Here is a 14,164-nt window from a genome sequence, read left to right on the forward strand (position 1 = left end):
GGCTGGGATAAACTTGACATGGTTGAAACAAAAATAGAAAGAAAATGGTGGGGAGGGGGAAGGGGGAGATGAAGATTTACTGTAGATCTTTCGCGGACCGTGGATCAGGGGACGGTTTGCGTGAACATTACTGCAACGTCAACATGCTTTTTAGCAGTGGTCTCATCGAGCCTTTCGGCGTCTTCACGCAAAAGTTGGGTGTGTGTTGATTGATCCAAGTGAAAATTCGATCATTAGGAGGGATGCTGTTTGTGTTATAATACCTTGTGCACCTCGGTATATCGACCGCTTGCCGGGACCAAAAGCCATGGATTCAAACCTCCACTTTGATAAACCATCACAAGAGCGCTTCCTTCTTCCCTCCTCAGCCCTCTTAGCACCACCCCAGTAGCCATACTCCCGAACAGAACCCTCGTTATTGTTCAACTGACCAAACACCTACCAGTGAAGCCATACCCAAAGATCAAAGGTCCCCATCAAAACATGAGACAACCCCCGGCTTATCCTGTCCATACTCCATCCCTTGCCCATCCAAATACCTCAACACCCCACACTCGGCCAAAAGCTCAATCCTCGCACAATTACCCGGCAAACTAACCGTCCCATCCCCATTCGACTTGACAAACCTAACCGGGTACTGCGGCCTCGTATAAACCGGATCCGTCTCGTTACAAACAATGAACGTGCCGCGCTGATACAGTTCCGGTGCCTCACTATCCGTGATGGGCGACCCGGGAGCAGTGGGTTGGTCAGCTTGGGGTGAATCAGGGCCAGCGGAAGAGATGAAAAGGCGCGGGTGGCCGGAGGGCGAGGAGATGGATATGGAAGGCGTAGAAAGCCCAAAGAAGATGCCGAGGTAGAGGACGGAGGGGAAGTCCGAGTCGTAGATGCCGCCGAGACGAATGGAGAGGGGGAAGGGGTTGGAACTGTCGAAGGAGATGCCGCCGGTGGAGTTTTGGTAGTAAATTTGATGGGGACCAGAGCTGGATCTTCCGGCAATGGTGTGTGAAGAGGAACCGGATGCAGTGGTGTTGGGCTTGGCGAGGACGGCAGTGCTTTGGCCGGCGCCGACGTGCACGCCGCGTAGGGACCAGTGGTTGATGTCGTCTAGGAAGAGGTTGCGGGCCATGTCGGGGTCGGTGAGGTTGGCAACGAGGGCGAAGCCAAGGGCAGTGGAAGTTGGAGGTTGTGGAGAGGTCGGGGAGGAGTCGTCAAGGTGAAGAGGAGTGGCAGTTGTGAGGGCAAGGGCCGTGAGGGCGAGGAGGGCTTTGGTGAACATGGTGGCTGATATACCTGTTTTTGGCGTGGTGTTGACGAAGTGTAGACAATGGAAGTCCAGCCAAATTGATGGACTTGGCAAACACGGGCGAAGATGAGATGTGAGAAGAGGGCTATACCTTACTTTATACCGGGATCACTGTGGGTTAGGAGACCTCGATTTACCCATGATAGCAATCCTTTGCCAGTCCGGTGCGACAGCCATTGTGCCGGGAAGATTACATGATGGTAATCCCGTCAGTCAGTGTGGTGGTCAACTCTCTTCACTCGAGGAAAGAATAACCGCCCCGACGGCAAGTCTCCCGTTGGATGGATGGTTTCAAGTCGAGCCGCGAAGCTTTTCGAGGGCGGGACCGATGAGTATAAAAGTCCCCTACTTTGAGCAATCGTCGTGGTTGATGACACCCGGGGAAAACACATTCAAGACGTGGTTCCCGCTTGGACATGTTGGTCGGTATAAAAGGCGCAACTGCGTAACGTTGTTGCCGTGGTGTTTTGGTCACTGAGTGATGGGAACTCGGGCATGACAAGACAAGTGGTCGCCGGAAAGTCGGGAGCGAAAGTACCTCGATCATGCCGTCGGAAACATTCCATTTCCCTTCGATCAATTCTTTGCGGTGGAGTGGTGGTAGGTACCTTGGTGGTCGCATTTTTGGACATTTTGTCTCGAGTACTTTTTCCGTCTCGGAGATTTGGAAAAAGAGATGGAAAGAGAAAAGAGAAGGATGAGACGGGCAATGACCTAATGGGATGGCAGAATGGATGGCGGGGTGTCACTCAGCGGGCAGCCATCTACACACTAACAACTGACCACGCTAAAAGGTCGAAAAGCTGATAGTGAATTGGTGGAGAGTCCCGATGTGGGTCCGGATCCACTGATTGGACCAGCATTGCCTGCCGAAAACAAATCGTTTGTCAATTTGCGCGTCTGAAGTTCGTCCACGGGCAGCTCACTTTCTGTTTGTCAACATCACCACTCATCCGCCATTTTCACAGGAGCCACGGTGACCTTTTTGAACAACATGACGCGACATCAATGACACATAGTAGTAGCCATGGAACCTTGTACCACCGACCGCCAACCGGATCCTCCAACAACAATGGACTCGGTGTCAAGTCCAACGGCTGCCGACCCCGCCCCCGAGACTCACCCGCAAGCCGACGACGACGACGACAAGGACGCCGACTCTCTCTTCGATGGCAAAACACCCGCATTCGAGTCTCAAACTCAAAGTCCCGCCCAGGCCCCACCTGAAGATCAAGACAGCCATGAATCTCATTCTGAACCTCCATCTCAACCTGATGGCCGACCTGAGACTCAACCTCAAGAAAGTCAACAACAGCAGCAACAACAACAACAAACTCAACCAGCCCGTTCCAATCCTCCATCGGATGAAAGTCGACCCTTGACTGGAAATTCCTCAACCCCATCTCACAGCCATCCAAACACCAACACCACCGCTAACAATGGCCCCCCACCCGGACCTCATACCGATCTTCATTCTCGGCCAGCACCAAGCCCTCATCCCAATGGCATCTATGGACATTTTGGCCCGCCGCCCCCCGACCTGGGACCAAAGCCCATGCCTCCAGCACCCGCTGTCCATGGACCCTTCACGTATGACAAGGACGGCTTCAAGGCCCTGGGCTTCAAGCGAGAGACGCCCCACAACCTCCACATGATCATGCGTGATCCCAATGCCGTTCCGCCCATCGAACCCGTCGCCAAAGCCTGGTTTCACGCCCAACTGATACACTACGGCATCCCTGTTCACCAGTCTGCCCCCGGCGCCGAGCCTCTTCCTGGCGACTTGTTCTACGCTCTACAGACCGCCCTATTCAGAGAAACCATCAAAGAAGGCAAGCTCCCGCCTGCTGACATTCTGACCATCGAGGACAACCTCGCAAGACAGTTCAAGGACATCAACAGACAGTACAAAGAAGCATTCACGTATTGGGAACAGCAAACCTTTGCGCGATGCGCCACCCCCACCGACGAGATCAACTGCAGCCTCGACCTCTTCATGGCCAAGTATTTCTTCGACACCAGAGGCCGACCTGATCCATGGAAAACACGGTACCCCATCATACTGCACAAACTCAACGACTACGACGGCACCCGCCAGGTGGTTAAAGCCGTTCCCGGGTTGCGGTCCCATATGATGCCTCTCTGGTCCGTCATCTGCTGGGAGTGGTACGGCATCGAGGGGGCCATCGAGGAGGCCTTTGCCAGCATTGCAGCCTCTCATCCGTCCATAACCATCCATGTGCCTACCATGGAGGCCCACTTCCACATCGACCACTTTTTATCCAAATATTTTCTTACCGGCTTACACGGACGCCCCATGCCCATGTTGACGCTGGAGCCCGTCGTCATCGAAGGATGGTTTGGAGGTCCCGATATCCGGAATATTCTGACACATGCCGTCCTTCGCGTCCCCGACCTCCGTGTCTGGGCTTTTATCGGCAACGGCATCGACAAGACGGTGATCGGCTGGGGTGACAGGCCGTTTGAGGTAATAGAACATCTGAAAGAGACATCCATGCGCCAACAAGTCGCAAACACGGCGCCACAGCGGGTGGAGATCCAAGGTAACCCTACCTGGGAATTGGCACTTCAACCTCACTTCCGCTTGTGTCAAGTAAAAGCCGATCTGTTACGGACAAACCCCCACCAAGCATACGAGCCCTTTGAGATCGAAGAGCTGGTTGGCTCGTGGCTGATCCAGTGTCCTGCCCTGGAAGACGGCGGATGGGGAGGCCGCCCCGGCGAAATGACCATCGACATTCTCAACTGGCCTGTTGACAGCTACGGCCTGGTAGCATCCATCAACCTCAAAGTTGCCCTAGGCACCATGATCCTCGCCAAATCGGAACAATCGCTAGAGGAACTGTCCGCCTACCTACTCCATGACCCTGAGGTTCTGCCACGTATACCCCATCAGAAGCGGAGACGAGGCGATGACTTCTTCGTCGAGTATCCGCGACGGAGATCCCCCTACGACCCTATGCCGCCCGTGCGCATCTTCTTCGACTGGATCGGCCGGCGAGCTGGCGAGATTGACGTGGAACTCGACATGGATCCCGCAAACAGGAACAGGGGTTGGGTGGATATCGACATGAACAACAAAGCCTTTGGCAAGGGATGGCTAAAATACGCAAAGTTCTTTGGGAGGGACAACCCAGTCGCGTTCTCCATGTACAAAGTGATGGATCAACCGAGAAAGATGCCAGAGCAGTGGAGCAATTTCCGGCCTAAACAGATGGAAGCACAGCTGCAGAGACGGGTGGAAGAACAGCTGCAGAGGCCGATCGCGCAGCCGATCGCGCAGCCGAAGGAGATCATGATCACCTCAAAGATACCGCCGCCGGCGTCGGACCACACGCTTCCACCACTACCACCGCCACGACCAGCGCCGCCGCCACGATCAGCACCGCCACCACCGCGCCCACCGTCTCCGCCAAAGGACCTCCCTGGGTTTCAAAGAATACGACCGAGAGATTCCGAGGGGATACAGATAGGAATGGATACAAATCCGCCCAAGAAACGACGTGGACCGCAAAAGGGTTACAATAGAGCGCCGTATGACATTGTGGTTCACAAGCAAGGGGATGGGGTGCTGCGCGAGGGAGGCGATGGTAAGGAAGAGAGGAATACGTCCGCCTCGACACCGATGGAGGGTGAGGGACATGTAGAGGGATATGGGTCAGAAGAGGAGGAGGAGGAGGAGGAGGGACAGCAGGAAGGCGAGCAGCGAGATGATGCATCACCAGATAATGCAAATGGGCAAGCCGAGGAAGAACAAGGACAGACACAGAACCAGGAGCAAGAAGAGGGACAAAAAGGACAAGGGGAGGGAGCAGATAAAAAGGGGCAAGAGGATGAAGATGACCTTGAGACATACGAAACACCAGCAGAAGAGGCGCCATCAGCACCAGACGCAAAGGAACAGCAAGACGACGGCGACGGACGACAAGAACAACAGGAGGGGCAAGAACGAGTAGAGGAGGATCAAGAGAAGGAGGAGCAAGGGGAGCAAGAGGAGGAGGAGGGGGCCAAGGAGGAGCAGGAACAAGGTACGGTATGAATGACTAGGAGTCAGTTCAATCGCTTTGACGACATGGGGGTCAATGGGCATGAAGAGGTTGATTGATCTACAAAGGCTATCATACGGGAACTACCCATGTTGTAAGTGAAAATGAAGAAACGCGGTGGAGCGGAGCATCTCAATCGTGAAGATGTACAGAACAGTACCACTAAAGGACCTACCTAACACAGATCAATCAGCCCCATCTCTTTTGGAACGACCAAAAGAACCAGGGCTCGTGAATGCAGTTTTCAGATGTCTTGACCCTCTTGTTACCTACTTTCCGGACTTTGCCCAGACGAGGCAAACCAGTTATCTTCCATCCGAAAAGTAGACCAATCCGACTTGACTGAGCCTATCCTCAGTTCCAGCAGCACCAGTTCAAACGATCGGAGCAGGCCGGTTCCTTCAACTATGCCCATGTGCCACCGGCAATCAGATAGTTCCCTCATTATTGTTTTGGGGGCTTTGGAAAGTGCATGGGCGGCATCAGGCTGCCAAAGCCAAACTCTACCTCTATATATGCAAGCCACCTGTGGTCTAGGCAAATCGCGTGCTCGCGGATTGGCCCCTAGTGGTGCGGCGATATGGCACAGTAGGTACAGGCTGGATGCCGATGGGAAAAGATAGGTATCAATATCCTCTAATAGAAAGCGGATCGGTCGGGTCGCACAATACTTAGCAGAAACTGCTATCTTCTGGATTTCCATTGAAATACGTCATTGGTGTGCAATGAGCAGCGAGCAAACAAGCGGATTGTTATGGGTAGGCAAGGCTGAACGGCGCCATCTACTACCCTTTGGGTCACCTGCACATGCAGCTGAACAACCGTCCTGGTTATTTGATTTGACAAGAGGCGAGCTGTGCCGAAGCCCCTCGGGTCCTCGGACTCAACTTGTTTTGAAGCACTCGCACTTGAGTCTTGCTGTGATAGTAGGTAGGTATGTATTTAGCTGGAACCCCCAGCACGCTGCACAACGGTTGAAGGAGCAGATGTTTGTTTGAGTACTCACAGCTCTCAAGATTTGTTGCATTCCCTACCGTATCCATACCTACCGTACCTACCTGTCACCTCAAAGCACCTACCAAAAGAAGTCTCAATCATGGAGATAGTACTCGTCTGGCTCAGGACGGCACTTATTGCTGTCTTGACTCTGCTCAAGTTCTTGGCTACACTCCCATACCAACGTCTCTACATCTATAACACAGTTCGGCCGGCCCAAGAGATCGAGGAAGTTGCCAACCTGGATACTGAAGTAGCAGAAAACCGAAAGGCGCAATTGGCCGCCATTGCGGCGTGGCGGACGGGGAAAAGGGACGAGTTATCCTTTGTGGCAGTCGCGGTAGGCATACAACACCAGACACCCCTTGGCCTTTCATGTTTGTTCACGGGGATACATACCTAGGGTACCTATGAATACTTACTAACAATATATAATAAATGGATGAATGATAGGCCGCTGTCATGACAGCCATCATCACGGGATCCTTTTCTTGGGACATTGTCAAGACTTCGCACTGGACCGGTCGTGCGTTCTGGTATACATCGCTTTCACTGTGTATCTCGGGCATCTTTCTCGCATCGCAGCAACTATCGCTGCTGTCGCTCATCCACCAGCAGAAGAAGGATTTGGACGTTGTTGAAAAGTGCGACGACGCACAGACGGCAAAGGTGGTGATACGACGACATCTGGAGCAAATCCTCACGACGCAAAAGCGGCGCTATAATAAGCCTCATCTTCCTGCAGCAGCAGCAGATGTTGAAGGCGGACCAAGCAACGGAGCAGAAGCAGAAGCGGGGACGGCACCTGAAGAAGACTCGCGGCGGCATCATTGGGTGTTGAGCTCGCGAAGAACGTTTGTGTGGCAATGCTCCATCATGCTCATTGCATACTCGACCGTGTTTTACCTGGCCGGGCTGTCTGTTGTCGTGTGCACACCGGTTTTTGAAAAGGGGGAATCAGATTGGGAATGGGATGCGGATTCCAAGGTGGCGGTGACGTACCTGGTCTCTTTGGGCATCTCGGTTTTCTTGTTTGGCTTCTGTTCCTACGGGGCGTATGACTATATCTATGAGTATGACGATGCCAGCCGATCGTTTGTGCAGGAGCTCGCACGGCGTCTAAGCATTCTTGCAAAGGGGAAAGATCCTATGAAGAAAAGATCAGCTTTGGTATCCAACCAAGATGGGCACAGGTACAGTTCGGTTGGGACGGATTCGCGTGAATGCTAGTGGAGGATCAGCAATTATAAGTATTAATGAGATATTTATTCTCCACCAACAACTAGAGAAATCGTTCTCGTTAACGAGTTGGGGGACTTTCGAATGATTGGAATCCTCAGTCGTCTCCAAGGCCGATGGAGCGATGTGAATGTCGGAATGTTCCGTCGTTTATAGGTCAAGCGCGTGACGGCGAAAAAGCGCCATCCGCCGTAGGTTCGACTTTGTAAGTGGTGAGGAAGAAAACAGGAAGAAGTTGGAAGGAAGTTGTGGTTGTGGTTGTGGTTGTGGTTGTGGTTGTAAGTGGAGGACTAATGTCCCCACTCTTGCTGCTTGTTCAGTGGGGCGGTCCAGGAACGGCCGGCAGGGACCTCCAGAGCATCCATGTTTCCCTCGCCCAATAGAAACCCGAAAAGCAAAAAGCTCTGTGTCAGTGACCTTTTACTGATTGATACTGGGCAGGGTTTGAAGACAAAGCTGCAAAAATGGCAAAAAAATTGATGGTCTCTCCCGCCGGGAATTGAACCCGGGTCTCGAGCGAAATCGAACTGATATGATGTTCAAGCTTGACAAGCTCACATACTGACCACTATACTACGGAAGATGTACAACTGTTGGATCAGCTGTCGTAGTTGATTGGTCAGGAAAGGCTGCTGTTGAGCTTATAGTGTCTATTGGGGATGCATCTGCCGAACACGTAACAAACCATTCTGACTACCTGTCTGCCTTGGAGTATTAAACAGATTGATGTTGGGAAGCTTTTGGAGGAAGGTAATTGGAATTTGGAAATAAGTTCTTGGGGTTTGTGCTTTCGTGGTTGTGTATCGTTGGAGTGAAGGGAAGATTTGGGGTTGGTCATTTCAGCACTGGTCTCGCATGTGTTCCCTCGGTATCTCAGGCAGCTAACACCTACTGAAGTCCCGCTCTTCTCTACCACTTACCTATTCCCCCTTCCAACCTGGACCTATCAACATTCCCTTCCTTCACTTGTGCCCATCAACATAAGTTACACAGTCTACAATAACCTCCACTCATTGGACTTCTTAATGCTTAGACTGTCCCCAAGGAAGAGAAAGAAAAGACAAGGGTGTACCTCTATGAGGAGATAGGGTATAGGTAACCCATACTGAGCTAATTTTCATGAGTCAGATTGAGGATTATGTTTATTCAACTGCGCCACCGTTTGTCACCATTGTATGACCAATGCACAACGGAGACTATTTCTCTCCGTCTCCCCAATATATCACAATTTAGTACTGGTTTGTTTGTTTGTTTTTCAGCTCGGTACGCTAGGTAGGTACTATGCCGTACTCTGTACACTACACTACGTACACGAAATCTATCCCGAGTATTGTCCCAAACCTCGCAAGAACCAATGAAAATGGCTGGTACGAATCACAAAAGCCATCAGCAAGAATCCTATATGGCAATTTGAATATCAGAAATAACGTATTCTGGGCAACATCACGCATTAGTCAGCAATGAAAATGCATGGGAAAGTTGACACGAGGTCTCGGACTAGGTGACAAACAAACCAGTACTGGACTGTACTTCCCCGTTACTCATAACCAAAATTGATTCTCCAGATCGCTCCATATCTTCGTTTCCTTTGTGAATATTTCATCTTGTCCCGACACTGCTCGCCTTAGCTTTTCCATCAGTTCGTCCAGGAGTTCTGTCCTGTGGACTGGTACAAAAGTTGCCTTATCAAACTTCTTTTGCCAATAGTGCGCATCCTCACTACCTCTAGGCACGGAAATAATATTTTCCCTCGCGTATGTTAGTTCCGTGGCAAAATGCCGCTCGATCACTTCATTGTAATCGAGGTCGCCGAATCCCATCTCTTCCAGATTCAAATTAGTCCTCCTATCAGCTGTCTCACGCATCATATCTGCTACTTGCTCCTCTGACCCATATCCGACGTCAAAGGCCTCTCCGTTACAAGCTTCATCGAGATCCATCCGAGTGATGCTGTAAATATCGGCCAGGATTGGATCCGTCACACTCCACCAGTGGCGCCAATGAGCCAGCAAAAGAGTTGTGTGGGCATCTAGGTTATGGCTACCCCATAAAGGAGGCGTTTTCCCCAGACCTTCAGATTCATAGCAACCACAATCGAACTCCGTGGAGTATTCTTCATCTTCATCATGCTGGTGGAGAAACATGAGGAGGGACCCACGGTAAGCGAGCATTAACAAGTCCAATTGTGATGCTAGTTCCTCATCATCGTCTCTGATCCTTTCGACTTCTTCGGGTTTGGGAGGGTCCCCTTCGCTTTCCAGCCCTAGACAGCATGTGTGAACGAGACCGAGTCTGTCAAACAGCTCTAGCCGCACTGCTTGTTTGAAGCACAGCGACTTTTCGTCACGGGTAAGAAAACACGACTCGAGCCAAGAAACTAGGGCGTTAGCTTTGTGCTCATGGTGGTTGCATATTGAGGAGTAGGCATCAAAGGATACGTGGAGGTGTTGTGGTAGACATCCGTCCGAGGTAAGACAATAACAGACACAGCTGTCTGTCAACATGGGAGGACACAGGCCGGAAACGTACTGAACTAGCAGACGCATCAAAGACCAGTGTGAGTTGGGCTGAGTAGTGCATCCTTTTGCTAGCCGCTCTAACAGGTTGCGGCTGCTCTGTCTGCGAAATCCGAGGGAGGCTTGTTCGTTGTAATGTATCGGAAGCGGAAAGTTGGAACTGGCACCCTTCTGTAGAAGCCAAAGGCATATTGATAACCCGGCCAGTCCAGAGAATTTCCGTGTGGCTTTCTCCAGAGGCGTCATCACCAGCTGCTCTCCTTTCCTTTCTAGTGGCACCTTGTCGAAAACGGTAAAGCCGTTGTCGAACAATTGCTGCGCCACTACGACCAGCAGAAAGCTGTCACGGATATCTGTAGTAGACGGAACGAAAATATACCGGTAACTCTGGTCAAGGTTCTGTGATCCGAACCTGTTGTGATAGTCGCTCAAGACATAATAGATCGACCCAGTCCATCCAGGATGCAAGGCTAGGGGGACTTGAATTCCTTTATTCCCCAAGAGGTCGTATACTTCTCGCGCATGAGCATCCAACGGTATTACTTTGGTAGTGGAAAGTCCCAGTCTTTCTTGATCAAAGCGGGATAAGTGTTGGCGGCCAAGGGTGGCAAGCTCTGTGCGTTTGCGAGCGTGCGACTTGACAACGATTGTGGCCCAGTCCAATGCATCAGCCTTGATCAAGCCCATCATGAGCCTGATGAATGTGAAATTATTCATAGGCATGAAGAACAAGTCCAGAATTTGGTGGCAAGAGTCCTTGTCAGATATCAGGAATGCCAGCCAAAAGGTGCGTGATGCATCCCACGTCCATACGGCGGATAGAGCCTGCAACCCTTCTCTCCATCCCACAGCCAGATCTAAAATGCTTAGTCCGGCAAAACCAAGTGCTTGTGCTGACCAGTTGAGCGTGGATGATGTTAGGAATCGTTCCAGGTTACGAAGGTCTCGGTCTAGTACGATCCTTGCCAGTTCCCCCTCAAAAATGGCTTATGGTAAATATCAGCAGGGGTGCACGAGCCGAGACGGACCACCCCGTCAAGGAGAACATATATAAATAATCAGGTATATCGTTGACTCACATGTAGATAAATCTGGGTTTCTCCTAAGCAATGTCAACATTGCGCGATGGACGGAGGCATACACCTCTACCTCGCGCTGGCTTCCATGCCAACCAACAGAGCCTGTGGAATAATCGTTCACGCTGTAGAATGCCACATTGGTAGCCATTTCTCGGGTGTAATGGTCCACTTCCAAGGACATTATGCTACGCAGAAAATCGAATGGGAGATATGGCTGCTCTGTCGAATCGAGCATCTGTCCGAATAGAGGTAAAATCATTCGGGCGGCGTCTATTGCACTTTTCAGTGGAGATGCTCCTATGTTATGGCCGAGACTGTGAAGATGTAACATTGCACGGTAAGTACATGTATATCTGTTGAAATTCAAATTGCAATAGATTTTGTAGTCTCACATACTAGTAGTGCCTAGACGTGGTCGGTTCATTCCTCTTCAAGGCTGAAAATGATCCCAAACGGCGTGGTCCAGATGTATCGGCGGTAGTGTGTGCGTCGATGCCATCAAATGAGATAAGCGCGAGAAGGTCTGTGATTTCGTCTACAACGTGGCTATACACCGGTATCACCTGTAGGATCAAAAGCATCAACTCCTATGGGGTTGTTAGTTATGAACGATGTAATGCCGTCATGAAGGACCGAACAAGTAGAATAAGGGAATAGTGTGTGTTGAAGGATAACTTACATGAAGGACAGTGAATCCTGATTCATCCCTGTCTCTGATTGAACCAATCTGGAGGATATGAGCATCACACAGCACCCTATGAATGTGTTGGAGTTCTTGACGAATACGATCAATGTCCCACACAGCCGCGGTATTGCTGTCGCGTCGATACTGGTAGACGTAGTATCTGTAGTCGACGTAGAAATCAGGATACAAACGTTGATCAACGTAATATTCCCTGAAGAAACCGAGCTCTGCGCATCGCTCGGCGAAATTATCAAAGAGCATGAATATCGCTGAATTGGCCCTTTGAACGGTAGGAACCACTTTCAGCGGGAACCGGAGCTCAAAACCGCCACCGCCGATTGTCGCAGACAAAGCAAACTGCACCGTTTTGTTGACCAGAGGGAGGAGTTGCATGCATAGCTCAGAGTTCCAGGTTCGTTTCGCTGTCTGTCCTCCACTGTAGGGGCAAGAGTTGTGATGTCGCTTCTGGTTCTCATAGCCATAACCAAAAGAGAATGGACCACGTTTGAATGTCTTTCCGATGTTATAGGTTTTGATATCGCAATCACACAATGGTGGCCCGGGGGCGGGGTGCCGATCAGAGGAGCGTCTCGCCGCTGCAGAGTTGCTGTGTCTTCTCGGGCTATTCGTATGTTGAGCCTGAGTCATCAGAAGCATGCTAGCTACTTGCGCTCTGTCTTCGTAGGAAAGGCGTGATACGATGGGAAGAAGCGCATTGGACGCACTGGCGTACGGCCCTTGACCAGTCATCAGTAGCATGAGTTCGCTCCGTATTTCGTCTCTGATTGACACCGGCTCAAGTCGCAGCTCGAATTCGACCCGGGTTGTTGCTGGGCTGGCTCGTGTTTGCTGAGCTGCGATGAGCGTAGAACCATGCACGTTCACATCGATATCAACATCGGTCTTCCTGCTGTTCAGCTCGTAGACCTTGTCTTTTATCTCAGCCAGCACGGTGGTGTTCTCATTGACTCTTGTTCCGATGGCTACACTGCTCTCCCTGAAGGCTGTTAATATCTATTGCATTTGAGGGGCAACTTTGGGTTGACTCACAGATTTTTGGTGGACAGAGCAACCTGGAGACCTGAGAGTCCGCGGTGGATTTGCTCATTGTACCGCTGGATGGCTTCGAATCTGTCGTTGAACTCTCCTTCCTTCTTGACTGTGATGACGTCTCGCCAGAGCTTTTTGATTCCCCTCAAATCCTGGGTGGTAGGTTCAACAAGGGATTCGATCTGTACTTCCAATTCTTTGGCTATTTTGTGTGCTTGATCGATGTTGTCTCGAAAGGATTGTAGTTGAAGTTGGGGCAAAAGGCCCAGGAGAGTTGGGTGGGCTAGGTGATCTCGCAGTTGTACCATATTCTGTTTGGATATCTGAACAAGTCTCAGAAGTTCCGTGAGCTTGGCAGGCGTGTCTCTCAGGCTCTTCAACAGCCCAGCGCCCTTGATTGCGCCCTTTGCCGCCAGCTCAGCGAACTGGCATGCAGCGGCCACAATTCCGAGAATCGACGCCGGGTCCATGTTGAGGCGGGAAGCGACGACTTGACAGAGGACAGGAGGCGAGTCCAGTGTTGTTGAGAAAGAAGAGAACAGATTGGGGAGTGCGAAGCTCCGTCGAGAGTCACCAGGGGTTAGTTAGAAAGGAACTTGAAGAAGGCGTGTCACTGGAGAGGCTGGCTCGGCTAGCAGGCAACAACTTAAGAATTGCATGTGGTGTGGTGGGGACGTTCAATAATTGGGCGATGCCTTCGTTCAGTTCCTTCCTTCCACACGAGATACTACCCATCCCATCAACCACGCTCTCTCCCGTTGTTCGTCAAGGCTCGAAGCGCCTCCTGCAGTCTGCCTTGAAGAGTAAGGTACAGCCACAACGCTACCTACCTACCTAGCTGCATGATGCAGCGAATTGCTTATCTGTGGGAGGCGCAGTCAGGCACTTGAAACTCGAATCATTTTATTCCAGTCGTCTTCCATCTCCAAAGTTAACGCCAGCATCTTCCACTAGTACCTATCCAATCGGAAAGAGAGGACCTGATGATTGAGCAGCACTTTTCTTCACAGCCAGCGACAACGACAAATCTTTCTTTTTCTGCCTTTCACAGCTAACCCAAGGCTTCAGTTCTCGTGCAACCTGTCAAACACGCACTGTTCCTTCTTCACTTGGGGCAGTACAGTACTGCGTCATATCATGACGAAGCTGAACTCCTCACTCCCTTGGCCTGTCCCCCTCATTTTGATCACCACTGCAGCCAAACTCCTGCCTCCTCTGGGCGATTA

The 14,164-nt window shown here is 51.2% G+C and overlaps 4 protein-coding genes and 1 non-coding gene across 5 annotated transcripts; 2 read left to right on the forward strand and 3 right to left on the reverse strand.

Moving 5' to 3' along the window:
• Window positions 1–427: 427 nt before the first annotated feature.
• Window positions 428–1,410, reverse strand: B0T23DRAFT_43972 (uncharacterized protein). The gene has a single exon (XM_062840703.1). The coding sequence runs from the start codon at window positions 1,277–1,279 to the stop codon at window positions 464–466; it is 816 nt and encodes a 271-aa protein (XP_062688146.1). The 5' UTR covers window positions 1,280–1,410; the 3' UTR covers window positions 428–463.
• An 811-nt stretch (window positions 1,411–2,221) lies between these two features.
• On the forward strand, window positions 2,222–5,618 carry B0T23DRAFT_43989 (uncharacterized protein). Its single transcript, XM_062840712.1, has 2 exons — window positions 2,222–5,467; window positions 5,558–5,618. Exon 1 carries the CDS (start codon window positions 2,334–2,336, stop codon window positions 5,364–5,366), a length of 3,033 nt encoding a protein of 1,010 aa, XP_062688147.1. The 5' UTR covers window positions 2,222–2,333; the 3' UTR covers window positions 5,367–5,467; window positions 5,558–5,618.
• Window positions 5,619–6,251: 633 nt separating this feature from the next.
• On the forward strand, window positions 6,252–7,608 carry B0T23DRAFT_367154 (uncharacterized protein). The gene is made up of 2 exons (XM_062836411.1): window positions 6,252–6,709; window positions 6,823–7,608. The coding sequence occupies exons 1-2, from the start codon at window positions 6,470–6,472 to the stop codon at window positions 7,597–7,599; spliced, it is 1,017 nt and encodes a 338-aa protein (XP_062688148.1). The 5' UTR covers window positions 6,252–6,469; the 3' UTR covers window positions 7,600–7,608.
• A 484-nt stretch (window positions 7,609–8,092) lies between these two features.
• B0T23DRAFT_t418 lies at window positions 8,093–8,191 on the reverse strand. The gene has a single exon. It is a non-coding gene; the product is annotated as a tRNA-Asp (tRNA).
• A 958-nt stretch (window positions 8,192–9,149) lies between these two features.
• Window positions 9,150–13,408, reverse strand: B0T23DRAFT_327068 (uncharacterized protein; the record flags this gene model as incomplete). The annotated part of the gene is made up of 6 exons (XM_062835588.1): window positions 9,150–10,295; window positions 10,374–10,818; window positions 11,266–11,556; window positions 11,756–11,790; window positions 11,883–12,885; window positions 12,939–13,408. 6 exons carry the CDS (start codon window positions 13,406–13,408, stop codon window positions 9,150–9,152), a joined length of 3,390 nt encoding a protein of 1,129 aa, XP_062688149.1.
• Between the last annotated feature and the right edge of the window lie 756 nt (window positions 13,409–14,164).

This window comes from Neurospora hispaniola (genome assembly GCF_033458365.1).
Source record: "Neurospora hispaniola strain FGSC 10403 chromosome Unknown B0T23scaffold_10, whole genome shotgun sequence".
Taxonomy (NCBI): domain Eukaryota; kingdom Fungi; phylum Ascomycota; class Sordariomycetes; order Sordariales; family Sordariaceae; genus Neurospora; species Neurospora hispaniola.